Source organism: Cyanistes caeruleus, unplaced genomic scaffold, assembly GCF_971803275.1.
Source record: "Cyanistes caeruleus unplaced genomic scaffold, bCyaCae1.hap1.1 HAP1_SUPER_30, whole genome shotgun sequence".
Lineage (NCBI taxonomy): Eukaryota > Metazoa > Chordata > Aves > Passeriformes > Paridae > Cyanistes > Cyanistes caeruleus.
The window spans coordinates 427,565-450,405 of NW_028256295.1; the positions used below are offsets into that span (position 1 = coordinate 427,565).

The window sequence follows — 22,841 nt, forward strand, 5'->3', positions numbered from 1 at the left end:
TGGTCAGGGTGCTGGTAGCAGTCTGATTAAATGGTGGCTGCAGTCCTCCTGGAGAAACAGATGTGGTTCTGTTGAAGCAATGATCCCGTAGAAGATTGTAGCTTACCTCTGAAGTTCTGGTGCTGTAGATGGGTCTCGTCTCTCCTCTGGGAATCCAGTGGACAAAGGCTGCCTCTGGTGTTCTGATTCCAAGATTATATTCATGCAGGAATGCTTGGCTCCTCCTCCTGGGTGGAGCATCTCACAATGGGATGATGTCATTTTATCAGTCCTGCAGTGAGACTCAATGGCCCATTAACAGAAGATATCCCCCTGGAGGAAGGATGGGTGGTGGAAGAGATAAAGAACACTGCCCCACCTGGTTTTAACAGCTGGCCCATTAACAGAAGATATCCCCCAGTTATGAGGGATGGGTCATGGAGGAGATAAAGAAAACTGCTGTACCAGGTTTTAACAGATGGTGATAGAATACATACTTTTGGTTACAACTTGCATTGCAACCCAAGACATGGGGTCCATATAAATCCCCCAAACACCAAGTTTCAGTCCTGAAAATGTCTCCCAGGAGTTCCCCAACTCTGGTCTCTCCCCTTTGGTGTTCAGGGGTTCCTCCCTGTCCCAGCTGCTGGGGTTCATGCTTGTACTGGGGGTCCCCTGTCTACTCGGTCCCTGACCTCTTCTGGCTGCTGGGAGTGCCAGGAATCCAAAAAGCTCCCCCATTTCCACTCAGCTTTGGAGTTCTTCATTCTTCAAACATCCCCCCAAAAAAACCCAATCCAGGGACACCCCAGAATATCTGGGCTGAGCTCCCCCACCCTGGGCACTTCTGGGATGGGGTGTGATGATCCCACAGGTGGGGGCCTGTGAATTCAGGGAGTGCTTGACCTTGTGGTTCTTTCTCCTTTCCCTGATCCTCCTATGTCCCTCCTTCAGGCTGAAGAAGCTGCTCAAGGAGTCAGAAGCAAAACTCCAAGTCTATTGGAGCTTCAATCAGCCCAGCTGAGGGCAGGGACTGCCGAAGGCTCCCAGGGACTGGTGAGAACAGATCCTGGAGGCCAGGATTGCCAGGAACCAAAGGCTCTGAGCAGGGAAGTGCAATGCTGAGCAAGCCTTGGCTGGGTTGGAGGAAGCAGAAAGGCCAAGCCCTGAGCCCAGGCCTGGCCCAGCAGGGACTGTCCCTCACGGGTGGCTCGGGGCTCTTTGTGGGGCAGTGGGATGTGAGGGGCAGCAAGGACAAATGCCATAAACCTGTGTGACACTCCAGATCCTTATGGAAACATTGGTCAGTGTGACACCATGGGAAGTTGTGGAACCAAGGGGATCGTTGTGGCACTCTTGGGCCCATGGAACCACAGGGCCACTGGGACACTCTGGGGCCTTATGGAAACAAGAGGTCACTGTGAGCCTGCAGGGCTGTAACACCCCAGAACACTTCAATGCTGGTGGTAACCAAAGGTTCCTGTGCTTGAGTTTGGTGCAAAGGAGAAACAACAACCAGATCTTCTCAACATGGACAGATGCAAAGAATATTCTTGGTAGGAAGGGACCCACAAGGACCATCAAGTCCAGCTCTTAAGATAATGGCCCCACAAGGATTGAACCCACAACCTCGGTGATACTGGCACCATGCTCTGACCAACTGAGCTAAGAGGTCAAAATGACACAAAATTTTACTGGCAAAATATAGACAATCAAGGAACTTTGGCAAAGGGTTTAATACAAAATCCAGTTGAAGATAAAACTCTTACCACAGCATTAACTTTGCAAACTTAGCTAATTTAACCTAAAAACCATTAGCCCTTAAGATTTTGGGTAACATTAAGATATCCAAAAATATTTCAGGTACATAGGATAAAAAGGAGAATAAAAAGAGACCAGAAACACGTAAGATCTACAGAAAAACACTTCCAGGATGATCACAGTCACTCCCAGTACAATCCCAGTCCCTCCCAGAATGAGCTGTTGCACCCAGTCACCCCCAGTATGGTTCCAGTCACACCCAGACCCTCCCAGTATGATTCCAGTCATGGCCAGAGTGACTCCCTGTCACTCCCAGGATGGGCCCAGTTGCTCCCAGTCACCTCCAGCATGGTTCCAGCACCTTTCCAGGCACATCCAATATTATCCTAGCTAGGTCCAGTAGGATCCCAGTATGACCCAGCATGGGCACAGCTGCTTCCAGGATTATCCAGCATGGTTCCAGTTGTTCCCATTTACCTGCACTGTGGTTTCAGTTTCTCCCAGTCTATCCCAGTTGCTCCTAGTCACTCCTCAGGTGTTTCCAGCTTGATCCCAGTTGCTCCCAGCCACTCCCAGTCACCCTGAGTGCAGTTCCAGTTGCTGCCAGTATGGTCCCAGTCTTGCCCAGCATGGCTCAGCTGCTCCCACGGTGATCCCATTAGGATGCCAGTTGCCCTCAGCATGGTTCCAGTTGCTCCCTGTTCCTCCCAGCGTGATTGCAGTTGCACCCAGTTGGCCCCAGTACAGTCCCAGTCGCTCCCCAGATGATCCCAGCTGCTCCCTGCATGGTCCCAGTCATGCCCAGCTGGAGTTGCCAAACAAACTCAGTATGCTGCGGTCATACTGGGATCCTACTGGAACTAGCTGGGATCATACTGGAAGTGACCACAAAGGTGCTGGCTGTGACTGGAACCATACTGGTGGTGACTGGGAACAACTGGGCCCATCCTGGGAGTGACAGGGAGTCACTCTGGCCATGACTGGAATCATACTGGGAGGGCCTGGGTGTGACTGGAACCATACTGGGGGTGGCTGGGTGCAACAGCTCATACTGGGAGTGACTGAGATTGTAGTGGGAGTGACTGGGATCATTCTGGAAGTGTTTTTCTGTAGATCTTCTGTCTTTCTGGTCTCTTTTTATTCTCCTTTTTATCCTACGTACCTGGAATATTTTTGGATATCTTAATGTTACCCAAAATCTTAAGGGTTAACACTTTTTAGGTTAAATGAGCTAAGTTTGCAAAGTTACGGCTATGGTAAGAGTTCTTTGTGCAGTTGGATGTTGTATTAAACCCTTTGCCATAGTTCCTTGATTGTCTGTATTTCGTCAGTTAAATTTTGTGTCATTTTGACCTCTTAGCTCAGTTGGTCAGAGCATGGTGCCAGCATCACCGAGTTTGTGGGTTCAATCCTTGTGTGGGCCTTTATATTAAGAGCTGGACTTGATGGTCCTTGTGGGTCCCTTCCTACCAAGAATATTCTTTGCATCTGTCCATGCTGAGAAGATCTGGTTGGTGTTTCTCCTGTGCACCAAACTCAAGCAGAGGAACCTTTGGTTACCACCAGCATTGAAGTGTTCTGGGGTGTTACAGCCCTGCAGGCTCACAGTGGCCTCTTGTTTCCATAAGGCCCCACAGTGTCCCACTGGTCCCTTGGTTCCATGGGCCCAAGAGTGCCACAATGATCCCCTTGGTTTCACAACTTCCCCGGTGTCACACTGGCCCCTTGGTTCCATAAGGATCTGGAGTGTCACACAGGTTTATGGCATTTGTCCTTGCTGCCCCTCACATCCCACTGCCCCACAAAGAGCCCCGAGCCACCCGTGAGGGACAGGCCCTGCTGGGCCAGGCCTGGGCTCAGGGCTTGGCCTTTCTGCTTCCTCCAACCCAGCCAGGGCTTGCTCAGCATTGCAGTTCCCTGCTCAGAGCCTTTGGCTCTCGGCAATCCTGGCCTCCAGGATCTGCTCTCACCAGTCCCTGGGGAGCCTTTGGCAGTCCCTGCCCTCAGCTGGGCTGATTGAAGCTCCAAGGGACTTGGAGTTTTGCTTCTGACTCCTTGAGCAGCTTCTTCAGCCTGAAGGAGGGACATAGGAGGATCAGGGAAAAGGAAAAAGAACCACAAGGTCAAGCACTCCCTGAATTCACAGGCCCCCACCTGTGGGATCATCACCCCCCATCCCAGAAGTGCCCGGGGAGGGGGAGCTCAGCCCAGATATTCTGGGGTGTCCCTGGATTGGGTTTTTTTTGGGGGGATGTTTGAAGAATGAAGAACTCCAAAGCTGAGTGAAAATGGGGGAACTTTTTGGATTCCTGGCACTCCCAGGAGCCTGAAGAGGTCAGGGACCGAGTAGACAGGGGATCCCCAGTACAAGCATGAACCCCAGCAGCTGGGACAGGGAGGAACCCCTGAACACCAAAGGAGGGAGACCAGAGATGGGGAAATCCTGGGAGGCATTTTCAGGGCTAAGTCCTGGTGTTTGGGAGGTTTATATGGACCCCATGTCTTGGGTTGCAATGCAAGTTGTAACCAAAAGTATGTATTCTATCACCATCTGTTAAAACCAGGTAGAGCAGTTTTCTTTATCTCTTTCATCACCCATTCCCTCATAACTGGGGGATATCTTCTGTTAATGGGCCAGCTGTTAAAACCAGGTGGGGCAGTGTTCTTTATCTCTTCCACCACCCATCCTTCCTCCAGGGGGATATCTTCTGTTAATGGGCCATTGAGTCTCACTGCAGGACTGATAAAATGACATCATCCCATTGTGAGATGCTCCACCCAGGAGGAGGAGCCAAGCATTCCTGACTGGATATAATCATGGAATAAGAACACCAGAGGCAGTCTTTCTCCACTGGATTCCCAGAGGAGAGACCAGACCCATCTACAGCACCAGAACTTCTGAGGTAAGCTACAATCTTTTATGAGATCTTTGCTTCAACAGAACCACATCTGTTTCTCCAGGAGGACTGCAGCCACCATTTAATCAGACTGCTACCAGCACCCTGACCAACGGGGTGTAAGGTCCTGACTCTGTTGGTGCGTTGCTTTTTGCTTTGTTGGGGTTTTTTTGTACTGCTGCATTTTCATTTTCCTTTCTTTAGTAAAGAATTTATATTCCTTTTCCCATATTGTTACCTGAGAGCACTTTGGTTTCAAGATTATAATAATTCGGAGGGGATGGGATGCTTACATTTTTTATCAATTTCAGTGGTGATTTCTGCCTTCCTTAGCAAACTCCTTTCAAACTAAGTCACGTCAGAGGCCCAGGTGACTTCTAGAGATGGGCTTGGTAAGAGGGACCATCGAACTCAATGTGCTCATTCCTTGTTTTCTCTCAAACCAGGAGTTTCCAATCCCAAACCTTGGCTGGATGGAGAAGCAGGCTGTGAGGAAGAGGAAGATCTCCCAGGACACCCAGGCAGGTGAGGAGGAAGTCAGTGCCCCTTTCCCCCTCTCTCCTGCTCCATCTCCCAGCCCAGCCTGGCCCCTGGCTGCAGGACAGCCCCGCTGCCGACGCCGTCCTGCTGGGGACGCACTGGGGGGATCTCCTTCCCCTTCCCTCTGGCACGGAGGCAAATCCCATCCTCTCCTTGTCCTTCCTCCCCCAGACAAGGAGCTGAGGATGGAGACCAGGGAGGACAAATCCCCACGGCAGAACCTCGTGAAAGAGGTTGTTCTGAGCGGCTCCACAGTGGCGGAATCCAACAGGGAGGAAAATCCCAGGAGATCCCACAGGAGGAGGGGCTCCAAACCCATCCCAGGGTGCTCTGAGGAGGAAAGACCCACCCTGTGCCGGGAAGGCGGCCAGAGATCCAGCCAGGGCTCTGAGCTGGTGGTCCATGAGCAGCTTCAGGATGGGGAGAAGCGCTACAAGTGCTTGGAGTGTGGGAAGAGCTTCAGACAGAGCAACAGCCTGATCTGCCACCAGATGATCCACACTGGGGAATGGCCCTCCAAGTGTGGGGAATGTGGGAAGGGCTTCAGCTGCAGCTCCCAACTCATCATTCACCAGCGCATCCACACTGGGGAGAGGCCCTACGAGTGTCCCGAGTGTGGGAAGAGGTTTCAGACCAGCTCCAATCTCCTCCAGCACCAGCGGATTCACACGGATGAGAGGCCCTTCCGCTGCCCTGACTGTGGGGAGGGCTTCAAGCGAAACTGCGACCTCATCACCCACCGGCGCATCCACACTGGGGAGAGGCCCTACGAGTGTCCCCAGTGTGGGAAGAGCTTCTCAGTCAGCTCTAACTTGACCAGACACCAACGGCAGCACCAGTAAGGGAAGCCCTGCCAGTGCCCCAAGTGCAGGAAGAGCTTTTTCCACAGCTCCAGCTTCATCCCCCCTTGGAGAATCCACACTGGGAAGAGACCTGGTGATCCATGTTCCCTGTGATCCATGCTGGGAAGACACCTGTACCTTTTCCTGCCCATGGCAATGACATGATGTGGGATCAAAGAACAGGAGGGTCTGGCCATGGACCTTTCGTTATATTCAATCCCATCTCAGGTTGTTGCCAGGGGAAGGTAAAGGACTCCCTCTCTCTCACCAGAGGAGAAGAGTGTCCTTTCCAGACAGGACGAAATACGTGGGCAGGAAGAGCTAGTCTGTGGTTGTTTATTTTTCCCCGTAATAGTTTTTCTTACCTATTCTGTTACCAAAATTATTTCTGTGTCTGTTTGTTCCTTATCCCATTGCTGTTCTCAATAAATTGTTCTTATCCCAGCCTGGGATCTTTGCCTTTTGTGCTTTCCATGGGAGGTGGGAGGGAAGCGAGCAGCAGCACGGTTTCAGCAGGAGCAGGAAATTGGGGAATGCCATTCCTGAAGCCCAGCCTGTGGAAACCGAGCATCCCAGCTGGTGCCAGGCCTGGTTGCCATGGCAGCAGCCTTGGGAGCGGGTCCCTGGCTGGGGGCTGCGGGAACCTCTTCCCTCTGGTGCCCAGGGCCAGGAGTGGAGGGAGCGGCTGGAGCTGAGGCGGGCAGGTTTAGGCTGGATGTGAGGAAAAGGTTTTTCCCGCGAGGCTGCTGGGGCACTGAACAGGCTCCCCAGGGAAGGCTCCCAGCTCCAGGGCTGGCTGAGCTCCAGCAGCGTTTGGCCAGCGCTGCCAGGCCCAGGCTGGGATTGTTGGGGTGTCCTGTGCAGGGCCAGCAGTTGGACTGGAGGATCCCCATGGCTCCCTCCCAACTCAGCCAATTCTGTGGCTCTGGGATCCCATGAGCCTGGGGATGGGACTGCAAATGGTTGCCATGGCAACGGTCTCTGGCTCCAGGCCTGAGCTGGTGTCCATGGCAACCACCCCTGGCATGGGGTCTCCATGGAGCTGCCAAGGGACTGCCCATAGCAGCAGGGGCTGTGATGGCTGCCATGGAATCAGACCATCGCTACATGGGGCCGGTGATGGTTGCCTACCAAGGGTCAGATTTGTTACAGGCCCTCAGAGGAGCTCCATGGAGACATTCCAAGAGTCTCCAGGCTGTTCAAGAGCCGGAATGTCACAGGCAGAGACAGGGGCTCCACAGAGACTTCCCAGGGATTTCTGGGGATGCTGAAGAGCCGTGTGCTCAGACGCAGTCACAGCAATTCCATGGTGACATCCCAGGGGACCCTGGGCTGCAAAGGCACCGCTCTGTCACAGACACTCCCGGGGGCTCCACGGTGACATCCCAGGAGTCCCCAGGCTGCCAAAGAGCCGGGATGTCACAGACACTCCCAGGGCTTCCTGTCACGGGCAGAGTGGGAGCTTCAGGCAAAAGCTTTATTTCTTTATTGGAGAAACCCCTGCTGAGTCATGAGGTGGAGAAATGACACCCAACAGCCACCAGGGATCCTCAAACCCCTCCAGGAATGCCTAGGCTTTTAAATTCCTTCTAAGAGAGGAGACTGGGAGTGGCAGGCTCCAATCCCAGCCCCCAGACTTTGTCAAAGTGTTATAGGTAAAGATTGGACAGGTGGAATTGAACCATAATGCAACTTGTCCCACAGGATTAACAAGGGAATACCATCCATCTTTTCTGATGTCCATTGCCAAAACTGGTACTCTCCCTAAAACATTTCCTGTATCCGAGGCTATCTCCCAGAAAAAACTGCAAACTCTGGCTGGCCTTGGCCTCTGGTGGTCCCGACACATCTTCCCCTGAAACAGTGGGGCTCTGTTCCTTCCTTCCTGGGGAAAGCACCAGCTTTCTTGTCCAAGGATCATTTTTAATTTGGCCTCCCAAATTTCATATATCCAAGGATTGCTCCCTGAAAGAAGCTGCTGAGGCAGAGAGGTAGGGTTGGCCCTGTCCTCTGGTGATGTTCTTACACTATGAGAAGATGGTTTTAATTCGGAAACACCTTGCAGAAATCTCAGAGATCGGCCAAAGAGCGGACTGGCGGCCTCGGGCACATGACCACTCTGTAGGAACAAAGGAGCTCTATGATCCGTGGGGTAGAGACTGAGGAGAGTGGAGGAGAGCCATGAGAGTGTTTAAAGAGTGGTTTCAGAGATGGTGAATCCTTCTGACATACACAGAGTTGTCAGCAAAGGAAAGGGCCAGCGAGGTGGGGCAGCCAGGGGATGACGACAGCCTGCAGGGACAGAGGCACAGGGCATGGACCCCACAGGGCAGCCTGGGCTGGAGAAAGAACAGGGATGGGCAGCAGCTGCAAGGCCCTGCCAGAGGCAACTTGTGCAGCCCTTTGGCCATGGCTGCTGGCCCTGGGCCTGAGGCCAGCAGGGGACAAGTGACCCTGGCAGCCCTGGGGCCTCATTGCCTCCTTGTCCCTGCTCAGCAGCCTGGCAGGGGCCGCCCCATGGTGCTGCCCTTGGCATTGCACATCCCCACATGCCAGTGGCCCGGGAAGAGCCCTGAGCAATGAGGGAGGGACAGCATCTGCCTTGCCAGGGGCTGGGGCTCAGCCCTTGGCCCTTGCCATTCCTGAAACACATCCAGCTTTGCTCAGCACCACAGACACCTTTCCCTTGCTTGTCCCCAGCTGCCATCAGGGCCTCCAGTCTCCTGCTCTACCTGGAACCTGGGGACGCTTTCTCACTCGTGTCTCTCATTTCAACTACAAGAAACTTCAGTGTTTCCATCTGACTTGGAGCTCTTGAGGAGTTTCTGGAGCACACTCTGAGGGACTGAGTGTGATGCCAAGAGCCCCAAAGGCCCGAGAGGGTGATGAAAGTGCTGGTGCTGTGTCTGTGCTGCTGAGCTGGGCCGGGCTCCTGGCCCAGAGGCAGCTCCTGGCAAGGGCAGCGCTGCAGAGAGACAGCTCTGGCCAGGAGCAGCTCCTGAGCACAGCCCAGCAGGGCTGGGGCCCTGCCAGGGCAGCTCAGGGACACAGAGAGCAGGCCCAGACAGAGCTGCCAGGGGCTCAGCACTGGCAGGGGCTATGGGATGTGCCAGAGGGGGCTGTGTCACAGCAGCACCTCTGTGGCTGTGTCCTGGAGCCCCAGAGCAGCTGTGATGTCAGAAAGGGGCTGTGTGACAGCTCCGAGTGGGTTGTGTGAGGTCACAGCTGGGGCTGTGACATCACAGAGTTTGTTGTGTGAGGTCACTGAGCAGCTATGGCATCATAGAGGGGACTGTGTGACATCAGAAAGCAGGGGGTGACACCGCAGTGTAGCTGCATGACATCACAGCATGGTCTGGGTGATATCACTTAGTGGGTGGTGATATCACAGAGAGGACTATGACACCAGAGGTTAGATAAAGAATATCACAGAGAGGGTTGTGACACCAGAGTTTAGATGTACAACATCACAGAGAGGGTTGTGACATCACTGAGCAGACTGTGACACCACATGGTTGTGATATGAAATCCAGGAGTGGGCAGTGACATCACAGAAGAGCCATGTGACATCTCAGGACAGGTTGTATGACATCACAGTGCTGACTGTGACATCACAGAGTGAACAATGACATCAAATGTGGCTGTGTGATATCACAGGAGGCTATGTGACATCACAAGGTGGTTTTGTGGCATATAGGAAGAGATGTGACATCACAGAAATGTGGTGTGACATCCCAGAGCAGGTTGTGTGACACCACTGAGTGGGATGTGACATCCCTGGTGGCTGTGTGACATCTCGAGGTCACTGGGGAGGTGACTCTGCCCCAACCTCCCTCACAGTTCCCCCCAGAGAAGTCCAACGCTGCCCTTGGAGCAGCCTGTCTGCACAGAAACACTTCCAGGGCTCTCTGCATTTCCCTTCCCTCACTCTTGCCTCACTCACACACCTCCCAACAACCCACTTGGTGCTTTCAGCTGCAAGGAGTTCAAAGCTTGTCTGTCCTTCAGCAGCTGCTCTAATTCTGCCTTCAGCCAACTCTGGGGTTGTGTTTATTGTAGAACTCCCTGTGTGTCTGAAACATTCCTTGTGTGGCTCTGCCTTGGGGAAGGGGAACCTCCTTGGTGGCACCTTGGCCTTGGCACACACTTGAGGAGGGTGTCTGTTTTCCATGGGGAAACTCAGCAGTTTTAGATTGCTAAAATCAAAGAAGGAAAACCCCTCTTTGCCTGAGTGCAGCCAGTTCTGTGAGCAAAGCAGGTCCCAGGGGAGTGAGGAGAGACAGGATGGGGCTGGGGAATGTGGAGCAAGGTTGTCCCCACTGGGTCAGACCTCAAGGCACAGCTTCTCTGAGCTGGCCAGACCTCCTTAGGAGAGACCCTGGATCAATATCCATCACTGAATGCTGCAATCACCTCTGCTCTAAAGAGAACACGAATGAAAGACACCCTTTAAAATAGGAATACATATTTCTTAGAAGCTCTTTGAACTATTTCTCCGTAACTATTTAGGAAACTTTCCTAAGAACTGCACCAGACCAGAGGGAAATCAAGGCACAGCCATGGTTTGTTAGGATTTGCTTGATCCTAATGAGCCCTGTGGTGCATTTGGAGCTGAGCCCTTGAACCTCAGGGCCTGAGAGGAGATTGCACAAACCTTTCCAGGAGTCCAAGTCAGAGGAAAAACCCAAAGTGTCTCCAGGCATTAATGGGTGCCACTGAGGTCCATCCCCAACACAGGCTCCTCATGGACTCCTTGGAGGAGAGAACTGAAGGCCAGGATTGCACAAAAACCTCCCAGAGACTCAGTGTGGAAAGGAAAATCCAAAGTAGCTGAAAAAGCCCTGAGTATCTCAAAGTATTGATGAGCCCCACTGAGTGTCAATGCAAAGCTCCCAAGGGACTCGTTAAAGCAGATAATTGGGGCCATGATTGCACAAACTTCTCAGAGACTCAGGGTGGGAAGGAAAAAGGAAAGTGCCTTAAGAACCTGAAGTACCTTGAAGCATTAATGAGCCCCACTGAGTGTTGTTACTGACAAAGCCTCTCAAGGGACTAATTACAGCAGATAATTGGAGGCCAGGATTGCACAAAGCTCTCAGAGACTCCAAGGCAAAAGCCAAAGTCCTTTGAAAAAGCTGCAGTCCCTGGGAGCATGAAGGAGCCCCCAGGGCCATTCCTGAGCAAGGCTCCCCAGGGACTCCTTCCAGCAGATCCCTGAGGCCACTGGCATGTGGGCTAGGGGGGATGCTGAGGGCAGGCCAAGGGGGTGACAGTGGCCAGCCTTGCTGGGGCTGTGCCAGGAGGCCCCAGGGCCTCAGGACAAGGTGTCTCCTCACAGCCCTTGCTGGCACAGCATTGGCTGCTGTGGCCCAGGGCACCAAGCCTTGGCTTCTCTTTGTCCCCAGCTGTCATCATTGCCTCCAGTTCTCTGCTCTGCCTGGGGCCTGGGGACACTTTCTCAGTCACATCCCTCAGTGGGACCCATTAAAAGTGAAAGAAACTTTGGAGTTGGATTCTAACTTGGAGTTCTTGAGAGGTTTCTTCCCCTCCCTGTCAGGGACTGATGTTCAGGGCCTCAGCACAAAGCCCCAAGAGGCTCATTAAAGTCCTGCTGCTGTGTCTGTGCTGCTGAGCTGGGCCGGGCTCCTGGCACAGAGGCAGCTCCTGGAAACCAAGAAGAGCTTCAAAAGCACATTTCTCTTGCTGAGCAGCTCTTCTGCCAGCCCAGCAGGGCTGGGGCACTGCCTGCAGCCACCCTGGGCACAGCCCAGAGGCACAGAGAGCTTCAATCAGTCAGGGCTGGGAAGGTGCTGAGAAGTGCCTGGGGCAGAATCCCTGCCAGCCCTTGACACAGGAAGCCTCTGGCTGCAGGACAATGCAGCTGCAGCTCCTGGAGGCATCTCCTAAAGCTGGAACACCCCAGTGCCTACAGACTCTGTGAGTACAACTCTGAGTATTTCTGGTGGACGGGAGGTGAATGCTCCTGAAGCTCTGATATGCTGAGTGTTCCTGATCAGTCATGGAATATTTCCAAGACAAGGATTTTGATAAAAATGAGGACATTTCCTAAGACTTTGTATTCAGTTTCCTACTATTTAAGAATGGCAGGGAGGAGGAGGATAAATATTAAATTATTTTATAATAATTTATTATTATTGTTTCTTTTCATTTCTTAATTTTAAAATATTAAAGGTATTCTGAATTATAAAGGTAATACAAATTTTGACAAGTCCCTGAGACACTTTTAGTGATCAGTAGGTTCACAGGAGATTGCTAATGTGCTTTCAGCCACTCTGCCCATGGACTGCACCAAGTAAATTATACAGGGGCTGCATAAAAGCAAAGATCCTGCTTTTTTAATCTAATGCTCTGGGTTGCCTGGATGGGAAATTGCACATTGATATTCAGCTCTCATTTCTTTTCTCTATTCAACATCTTGTGACAGGTTGTGATAAATTAAAAAAAATAAATTCTCAGATCTTAACCAGGCACTGACAGAAATCAGCACAGGGCCCCTTACAGGCAGCATCAGTGTCGCTTTTCCTGCCTCCTCAGGGTTGCTCTGCCATTGCCATCAGAGCCTGCAGAGCCAGAGCTGCCCCTGGGCAGTGCCCTGAGCTGGGAGGGCTCTGCAGGGCAGAGCTGAGCCCCCAGGGCTGGGCTGGGCTGGGGCAGTGCTGGCAGGGCCCAGCCCTGGGCACAGGGCAGCAGCTGCTGGCAGGGACAGCTCCAGGCAGCAGAGCCCTGGGCAGGCAGTGGGGGGAAAGTGCCACAAAGCTGTGTTGGGATGTTTAAAGTCTTTTCCCAACCTAACTATTCCATGATTACTTTTATACAGATCCCCATGCCAAGACACAGCAAATGTCTCAATGCAAATACCTGAGGGTGATTGTCCTGCACTGGTGCTGCCTGGCAGGGCTGGGCAGGGCTGGGCAAGGAAAGGCTTTTCCTCAGGGCCTGGCTCTCTCTCCTTGCCTTGCCCAGGTGCTCCTGGCATTGCTGACAGCTCTCTGGGAATGGCAGCTCCAGCTGCAGGGGCAGGCCCAGCCCTTGGGCTCCTCCTGTGCAGGCTGGGCACAGCAATGGGATGTCCCAGCTCCCTCTGCCCCAGGAGCTCTGGGCAGGGCAGGCTGGGAGGCTGGGAATGACCTGACTCTCCTCCAGCAGTGCCATGGACAGGACCCTTGGTGTGTCCTTGGGATGCCACCCAAGCTGTGAGCTGTCTCCAGGGGACACTGGGGACAGGAGTGTCCTTGGCCAGGAGTGGGGCTGAGACTCTGAGAAAGGCTGAACCAGTTTGCTTTGCTGTGGGTTCCTCTTCTCTCAGCTGTGTCAGGATTTCCAGGGAAACACAGTGCCTGCCCTCGATCTCAGAAAGGGCATCTGGGGACAGATGGAGTGACAGAGCAGCTCCCTGCACCCTCCACTGAGTTACAGCCAATGGTCCTGCATTGCACATTTCTCTCTGATCTCTCTGGGCACACCCAAACCCTCTCAAACTGCCTTTGGCCATCACCATTCCTGAGCCCTGGGACAGGAGATGCTGCCAAGCTCCTCTGCCTCAGGAGGAGTTTGGGATGATGCAGTCCAACCCCAGGAATGGCCCCTGACCCCATTCCTATGACCCCACTGCTGCAGAGCAGAGCTCACTCCTCACTGTCCATGGGCAGAGCCCCTGCTCATCACAGCAATGGGGCCAGATCCCAGCAGAGCTCCAGGCACGGGGCTGAAGGAAGGGCTCTGAGAAAAGGAAAATTGGAGCAGGGCTGGGAGAAGGGACATGGACATTGCTCAGCAAAGTCTCTCCTGACTTGTCACTTTCTCCTCCTTCAACAGAACTCCATGGCCAGAGTGAAGAAATGTCCAACAGCAGCTCCATCAGCCACTTCCTCCTGCTGGCATTGGCAGACACGCGGCAGCTGCAGCTCCTGCACTTCTGCCTCTTCCTGGGCATCTCCCTGGCTGCCCTCCTGGGCAACGGCCTCATCATCAGCGCCGTAGCCTGCAGCCACCACCTGCACAGCCCCATGTTCTTCTTCCTGCTCAACCTGGCCCTGACTGACCTGGGCTGCATCTGCACCACTGTGCCCAAAGCCATGCACAATTCCCTCTGGGACACCAGACACATCTCCGACACAGGATGTGAGGCACAAGTATTTTTCTTTCTGTTCTTCATCTCAGCAGAGCTTTCCCTGCTGACCATCATGTGCTACGACCGCTACGTGTCCATCTGCAAACCCCTGCACTACGGGACCCTCCTGGGCTGCAGAGCTTGTGCCCACATGGCAGCAGCTGCCTGGGCCAGTGCCTTTCTCTATTCACTGCTGCACACAGCCAATACATTTTCCCTGCCCCTGTGCCATGGCAATGCCCTGGGCCAGTTTTTCTGTGAAATCCCACACATCCTCAAACTGTCCTGTTCACATTCAAACCTCAGGGAACTTGGGCTCATTGTAGTCAGTGTCTGTTTGGTACTTGGCTGTTTTGTGTTCATTGTTTTCTCCTATGTGCAGATCTTCAGGGCTGTGCTGAGGATCCCCTCTGAGCAGGGACGGCACAAAGCCTTTTCCACCTGCCTCCCTCACCTGGCTGTGGTCTCCCTGTTCATCAGCACTGGTACATTTGCCTACCTGAAGCCCCCCTCCATCTCTTCCCCATCCCTGGATCTGGCATTGTCAGTTCTGTACTCAGTGGTGCCTCCAGCCCTGAACCCCCTCATCTACAGCCTGAGGAACCAGGAGCTCAAGGCTGCAGTGTGGACACTGATGACTGGATCATTTCAGAAACATTAAACTGTTGGCCACTTTCTGCAAATCACTTGTAATAAAAGTAATCTTTGATACTTATTGTTGGTTTCATTTTGGAGGTTCTTTTTCTTTGTTTTACTTTTCAATATTGTCCACAAAGAAATGTCATTGTTTGTGCCATTTCTCATTTTGTTTCTCTTCACCTTCCCTGTGCCCACACACTATGTCAATAAGGAGCTGAGGTCTTGGTGGCTTTAAAGGAACTAAAGGATCTCCCAGCAAAGTTTTCTCCAGAGATGCCCCTTTTGTTCCCTTCTCTGCAGCTGCAGCAGCAGTGTCTGTGTGCAGAGCTGGGGGCAGATCAGTGCTGGCACAGCAGCTGTGCCCAGGAGCAGCAGCACTTGGTGTTGCCAGTGCTGCTCCCGTGCCACTGCCCCGCTGCCCTCCTGGCCCTGGTGTTGCTGCAGGGCCTGAGTGCTCTCGGGGCCGGGCACAGCCCTGGGGGTGGCAGTGCCGGGGCTGCAGCAGGGACAGGCCATGGGCACTGCTGGGGCAGCGCTGACGCCTCAGGGCAGGGCCTGGGGGCTCCAGGCTCCTTGCCCAGGCTCTCTCAAGAACACGGCCAGGCCAAAGCTCAGCACAGAAAACCCCCGTGAGCAGCCCCAGGGTGGCCGTGGGCAGGCTGGGGGCAAACAGCATGGCTGGGGCTCTGCAAGGTCCCTGGGGGAGACGGGAAGGAGCAGCAGAGCAGGGGCTGATCCATCCCCACTGCGCTGGACACCCCAGGGCAGCGTCCCAGAGCGTCCTCATGGAGCTGCCAACAACATCCCCCTGTGCAGCCCTGGCCTCTCCCCCAGCTCAGAGAGGTGCCGCATCCTTGCAGGCACATGTCATGAATAAAATCTCTCAAGAAATCCACCCAGGATAAAATACTGTGTTTAATTATGTACAGTTAATGTTCTTATCCCATTTGTAAACCTTGTACCCCTTGTTTGCTCCGATGGTTATTAGTAATGTTAATTACTTACCAGTTTCTGAAGTGTTTTAAAGGTTCTTATGAGACATTCCTGTACCCTTTCCCTTACTTCCCTGCTACCTTGTAACAGAGCTGCTCCCATGGGGGCTAAATCCAACTAACAAAAGCAACCCATTAGAAAGGTGTGCCACAGAAGGAGGCAACTCCCATGGTCCCTGTGCCACACTAGAACAAAGAAACACCCAGGAAGCTGTGTAACCCAGTAATATGCAAACTAAGGCATGCAGGACACCAAAACAATGAGCTAACAGAGGAATAAAAGGACAAGAAAACATATTAGAGCAAGCCATGATGCAAGATCAACTCCCTGCATCACCTAATCCTGCTTAGAAACCATCTTCCTGCATCACCATGACCTAAAGAGGACTGGAAAGGACTGACAGCCCTAGACAGCGAACCAGGACGACAGGTCCCTGGCTACTCTCATGAGGATGGAAGCCCCAGTTCTGCAGTGTGTGCTGCAAAGCTGAATTGTGTCTCCTCCTTGGAGCTGACAGTGTGGGAATGGCCGTGGTGCAAACAACCCCTTGGGCCCCCCCCACCCCAAGAGCTGAATCCTAATAAAGGCATCAAACAGGAGTCTTGTCTCCTGGCCAATTTCTTTCAATTACCATGTGCAGCACAGGCCGTGGCCGAGGGGGCCTGGACCCACCCGGAGCTCCTCCCGGAGCCCAGCGGACTCCAGCTCAGCGGGGCCGGCAGCGGGGCACGGCTTAGGCTCGGCAAGGTGTGAGCAGCCGTGGTCCGGCCCAGCCTCAGCCGGGGTCCCGCAGCCTCCCGTCCCCACCCGGTCACTGCTGGGGCCAGCCCGGCCCCGCCAGGCCGGGCCTGTGCGATTCAGCCCTTCTGGGACACAGGGCCAGAAAGACTTCAGCCCTGAAGCAGCAGGCTTTGAGTTCAAGCCTTGGGAAGCACTTGCCAAAGGCTTGATGGCAATTCATACGTTCATCAAGTCACCCCACTGAAAGTTATGTTTCTAGAATCTTCCCTTATCTCTCCCCGGATTGGTTGCAATTTGTCGCAGTATTTTGCATCTTTCTAACCCCAGTCTGTGTCTGGACCCATGCCCTCAGACTGCGCCCTCACACCTCCCCTAGATATTGTTGTGTCTGCCCCTAGGCCTGGTCTTTGCTCTTTGCTCCTGTGCTGCGCAGGCTTTATGGGCCTCATCCCTACTTGATTTTCCTATTCCAGTTGGTTTTGGGGACTCCAGCGAACCCGCTCCTTTAATTTCCTCCTCGGTTGCCCGGGTGTCAGGGGACCCTGAAGCTTTAAGGATTGTTGTGGCCACTGTCAGCACGACTGCAAGGGCCGCAGTGCAGCGGGGCCCGGCCCGACCGGCAGCCGGGTACCTCCTCAAAGGTGGAAGCAAGAGAGAGATTTCCCTGGCTTGCCTGTCTGCAAAATGTCAATCTCACAGAGGTGGATCCAGCTTTTTAAATGCTTTAATAGGTAGTCAGTTCCCACAGCTAGCCAGCTCTTGGATTTTGCTTGGCACAGAGGCAGCTCTCACTTAGCAGCTCCTCTCAGGAAAATCATTTCCATGGGGGGCTTCTTCCCTGCTCACCAAATAGCAATTCATGCAAAAGCAGCACAAACTGTTCTTCCTGTCCTCCTATCTTTGCCAGAGAGTGCCTTTCAAAGGGATAATAATTGGGAGCGAGGGGGTTTACATTTTCCATTACAAAGGAGCCTCCTGCCTCCCTTAGCAGGCCCCTGTCTTTCAAACGAAGACACACACGGTCTCCTTTTGCACCTTCACTTGGCCCCAGCCACTCCTGATCATTTGAAGGAGCGGCTCAGAAGAAGGGGCTGCAATCCCCCAAGGCCTGGGCTGCTCCAGGCTGCTCCTGGTGCCTTGGGCTGTTGAAGAGGTATGGAGTGCCCTTTGTGACACAGGCACGGGGTGCTGGGGTGCCCTTTGTGACACAGGCACGGGGTGCTGGGGTGCCCTTTGTGACACAGACACGGGGTGCTGGGGTGGCCTTTGTGACACAGGCACGGGGTGCCGGGGTGCCCTTTGTGACACAGACACGGGGTGCTGGGGTGGCCTTTGTGACACAGGCACGGGGTGCTGGGGTGCACTTTGTGACACAGGCACGGGGTGCCGGGGTGCCCTTTGTGACACAGGCACGGTGCGTCAGGGCCCGTGGTGACGCGGGACCTTGCGGTGCCCAAAGTCCATTGTGACATGGCAGAGCCCCTCCCCAGCTGGGGGGTATATAAAGAGCTTGTGGGGCCTGGGTCAGTCCCAGGACAGTGGCTGTGTCCAGGTACCTGTGTGCGCCAGAGGACTGCAGGCACGGAGGAGGAGAAGGCGAAGCCCAAGTCCCAGCCCCCCAGGCCCTGGCCCGGCTCACAGAGAGCCCAGGCCTTGAGGGAGCAGCAGGAGGAGGCTGAGAGGGCAAGCAGAGGGAGGAGAGGAGCCGTGGAGTCCTGCGCTGAGGAAGAGACAGAGCTCTGCCGAGGAGAAATGAACCAGTTCCAGCAAGGGACTCCAGGGGAAGCCTGCACTGAGCCACAGCTGTCCCCAGGAGAAGCCCAGAGCTGCCAGGAGCTCTCTGAGTGGGATGAAGGCCTTGAGCAAGAGCTGGTCCAAGTATGGGGGAGCTACTGGCATTTCTGGGACTGGGATGAGGGCAGGGAGCAAGAGCCCTCCCCAGCTGTCTCCGAGTGGGGCGAGTGCAGGGAGCAGGAGCCGTGGCAGGCGGACAGCGATCACTGTCAGGAATTCTCAGATTGGGAAGAATCTCCTGAGCAGCGGCTGTCCCCAGGAGAAGGCACGAGCCGCCGGGCACTCTTGGACTGGGAAGCTTGCCGCAAGCAAGAGCTGTGCCAGGATGGCCAGGAGGTGACTGGAGGCAAAGCAAAGAGAAAATCCTCCAGGTCCGGCAGGGATGATGACAGTGATGGAGAGCTGGCTCAGGACAGCAGGGAATACTGCGACATCCTGTGCAGCCAGCTCAAGGCCTGGCAGCGGGAGGACGATGACTGGGATGAGGTGAGCGTCCTGGAGCTGCACGAGGAAGGAGAAGAGGCCAGGCAGCAGAGACTGGCAGATTTAGCCCGAGAGGGAATCTTGCTGCCTGTCCCTCGAGAAGCTTGGGTGGAGTGCCAGGAGCCCGAGCTGTGCCCACAAGAGCAACTCTGTGCCAGGCCTGGCCCTCTGGCAGCCCAAGCCACGGTGGAAGATGTCTCTTCTCCCGGGCAGCTGCTTCCCCACAGGAAAGGCCGCTCGCTCTTGAGGTGGGCGCTGCAGGTGCTGCGGGGGCTGCGGGGGCTGCAGGCGCTGCGGGGGCTGTTCCGCTGCCCCTGCCTGGCGGCACAGCCACAGGATCAGTGCCCGCTGCCAGCAGTGCAGGGCTGCAGATGGAGGCTGCCCTGCGGCCTGCCCGGCGCCCCGAGGGAGCCGCACGGGCTGCCCCGGCCTGCGCTGGCCCTGTGGGCCGAGCCGGCCCCAGCCGCTCTGCAGCACCCCTGGGGCAGCTCCCCGAGGGCACACGGCAGCCCAAAGCGGCACCCGAAGGGGGACCCTCGCTGCCGAGGCTCAGCGCCGCATCCCGGCCCATCGTCCGGCCACGAAGGCACCTGGAAAGTCATCGGCTCCCAGCTGCAGCCTGGCACCGCCAGCGGCACCCCTGCACCGGGTCCCCGAGGGCCACAGCCACACGGCTCTTGGCCCTTTGCAGGGACACTGGCTCCAGCTCCTCCCTGCTGGACTCCAAGGCCATTTCCTCTCCTCCGGAAAGGACTCCATGCTGATCCTGGGGCACTTTGGCCATGAGGAATGGACACAGACAGGAGGTGTTGCTCCCAGGACACGACGGCGGCCTGCTGGACTGCAACACACACAGTTCTAACAAAAGAAAAGAAAGTTGTGTTTAGAAAGTAGTAGTAGGAAAGAAAAAAACCCCAACCCCCAACACCCCACCCCCCCACTAAAACCTGCATAAGACCCTCCAGAAACCAAAAAATGATAAAGAATAAGAATAGGAATATTAGGAAGAAGAGGTAGAAGCTGAAGTAGATGAAGACATACTAGTACTTAAAACATGGAAAATTAAGAATAAGAATAAAATGTTGGAGTCTGGAATACAGAGTGTGTGCCCTTGTTTCTGATACTTAGTTATAAGATCCAGGTATAGGTTCCCCCAGGCAGGGCAGGTCCCTGGGTGTTGCCCCTGGCCCAGATAGTTTTCAGATGGGAAAAACTATCAGAGGTAAGGTTTTAGAAGACAAAATGTCTTCCCTGCTGACAGCACCGTAAGGAATAGCTGCAGGGCAGAGTTTAAAAACAGAGGTTGTCTTGACCTCTCTATGGCCTTGCATGGTGCTCAGCATGATAGATCAGGGGAAAAAATATTATAGTGGTGTGGCAGCAGCCTCAGGGAGACAAAGAGTTAACATTGTCCCACCCCAAACCCCTTGAGAAGGGCGGCCCAGGAGTTCTGATTGGGTTTGCGTCCCTGAGGGGTTCTCCCTTGGTGTGCTTCTACTGCTCCCTGACCCTGAACTCCACCCTCAAAGGTGGAAACCCTCGGGGGTTCTGTCCCTCAAAAACCCCTGCTGTGCCTCTGTTCAGAGCTCTCTGTTCTGGACCTGACTTTGTTCCCATGCTGAATAAATGGTTTCATGAACGGGAGCCCGTCTCGGTTGGTGTTTGATGCTGGTTCCCAGAATCCTGCTGCTTCTCTGGACGAGATCCTGGAGTTGCGGACTGCAATAGCAGGGTATTGGATGAAATACACAAATTGACACATTGGGGGATGCAGGATCTATGTGACCACTCCTTGAGGGAGAACATCTGCATAGGGGTTTATGATATAGCAAAGGCCATCACTCAGGGCTGTGTAACGTGTCAAAGGGTAAACCAACGAGTGATGACGAAACCCGTACCAGGGGGGAGGGAACTAGCGGAGAGACCCTTCCAAAATGTGCAAATTGATTTCACAGAAATGCCTCTAGCACAGGGATACAAACACCTGCTAGTGATCGTAGATAACCTGACCCATTGGCCAGAGGCTTTTCCCACTTGGAATGAAACAGCGAGAGTAGTAGTCAAAATACTTTTGGAACATATTGTCCCCAGGTATGGGTTAATCAATAACATAGACTCGGACCAAGGCCCCCATTTCACTGCCTGTGTCCTCCAGGAAACCACTGAAGCCCTGGGGATAAAGTGGAGGTTACACACCCCATGGCATCCCCAGAGCTCCAGTCGGGTAGAACGCATGAATAAGACCATAAAAACGACCTTAACCAAGCTGACTCTGGAGACTAAATTAGATTGGATAAAATGTTTCCCTTTGGCTTTATTACATATAAGAACCCGACCTTGAGCAGATTTAGGGGTATCCCCCTATGAAATGTTATTTGGACTCCCCTTCCTAATTACTCCTTACAGCACTGCCCAGTATACTGAAGGGGAGGAAACCTCAAGGAGGTATTTGGAAACTGTTGTTAAAACTTTAGAAAACCTCAGGAAAAAAGGGTATCTCCCTCAAACTCCTCCCTTTGAGGTAGACACACACCATATTAACCCCGGGGATTGGGTATTGGTAAAATCTTGGGCTAACTCTCCTCTCACTCCAAAGTTTGAAGGACCCTACCAATTTCAACTCACCACACATACGGCTGTGAGAACCCGGGAAAAAGGGTGGACACACGTGACTCGAGTTAAAGGACCAGTGGCACCACCAGATGGGGAAGTAAACTCTGAAAAAGATCCCTCTAACTGGACTGTTGTCCCCAACACCAAGGACTTGAAAATAACCTTAAGAAGGAAACCCAGAGACTAAAGTCCCCAACCAGGAACTGGAATTACAACAGTTGTTGTTAAGTGTTCTCTTGGCTGCAACATTTGTGGTTAAGTGTTTCTTTAAAGTTTGTGAACTAATGTTAAAGTGTTTTCCAGTTGTGCTTAACTTGTAACTATATTATTATTATTATTATTTTAAAAAGTAAAATAACCCTCCCCTCCCCCCCGAATAAGGCTCCAATTTCCTAGCCAAGACTATATCCCTCCCTGGGCAACTTTTCCCAAGACCAAAACCGACAACAGTAAAAAGGAGAAGGACAAAAAAAATAATAAAGCTGTAAGCCTTGGACCCAGACTCCCAAAAAAGTGTGAGGAAAACCCCAAGAGGCAAGACCAGGGGAGATCAAACATGGTTCCTGCTGACCTCTTGGGAGTCACGGACAGGAGGGAGCCTAAAAGGATCATCACAAGGCTCATCAAGGTCTGGTGATAGCAATGCACCTCACCAATGCCATGGGGACAGACTCTTGCATGAAATGTTATTATCCCTTGTATGATGGGGAAAATCTAGGGTCCCTGGTAAGGGTCCACACAAATTTGAGTCCTTCTTGTTATAACAAATCACAATTAGAAGAATGCCAAGAAAACGGAAAAACATATTGGATTACCAGAAATACAGCCACTTTTAGAGAATGTCTTTTGGGAGACTGTCCCATGAGGGATACTTGGCTGTGCTTTGAAAAGAACGAACCAGTAAAAGGTGAACCTGATGTGGTAAAGGAGAAAAGAGTGGACATGAGCGTGGGAAATGAAGAATAGGAAAATTTGAGTGGGAAGAACTTGTTCATTGATTCAGCTGAAAAGATCAGCAAGGAATTAAATATAACTGATTGTTGGGTATGTGGGAGTACTAAAATGTCTGATATTTGGCCCTGGGAGGGAATTAGCTTAAAACCTCGAGAAATTTTAAGCATAAAACGAACTGGGGAAAACCAAAGAACACCAGGGTATAGGAGAAGGGAAAAATGGGAATTAAAGGCTAAGGTAATTGGGGAAGACTGTATTCTACAAACTGGAAAAAGATATAGAACCCTGGTGGGGCGGATGGCATGCAAAAGATATCTTATAATGAAGAATCTAGGAATTAAATGAGTTCCCCAAGAGCCCAACCAATATTGGTCCTTAGACAAGAGGGAAAAAGGGTGCATTCATCATGAAGGATATAACCTTTACGAATGTGCAGAAAAGGGGATCAATCCCTTCTGGGGAATTAGAAGCCTA

General features: G+C 53.2%; 3 protein-coding genes across 3 annotated transcripts in view; 1 reads left to right on the top strand and 2 right to left on the bottom strand.

The window, feature by feature from the left end:
• Window positions 1-22,841, bottom strand: part of LOC147645216 (uncharacterized) — a 220,440-nt gene that overhangs the window by 190,141 nt on the left and 7,458 nt on the right. The window lies entirely within an intron of this gene.
• Window positions 1-22,841, bottom strand: part of LOC147645220 (uncharacterized) — a 170,070-nt gene that overhangs the window by 66,669 nt on the left and 80,560 nt on the right. The window lies entirely within an intron of this gene.
• Window positions 13,879-14,811, top strand: LOC147645222 (olfactory receptor 14A16-like). Its single transcript, XM_086874861.1, has one exon. The coding sequence runs from the start codon at window positions 13,879-13,881 to the stop codon at window positions 14,809-14,811; it is 933 nt and encodes a 310-aa protein (XP_086730987.1).

What these genes read in the sequence shown, in the direction of transcription:
- LOC147645222 (XM_086874861.1), top strand. Translation starts at nt 13,879, where the DNA reads ATGTCCAACAGCAGCTCCATCAGCCACTTCCTCCTGCTGGCATTGGCA.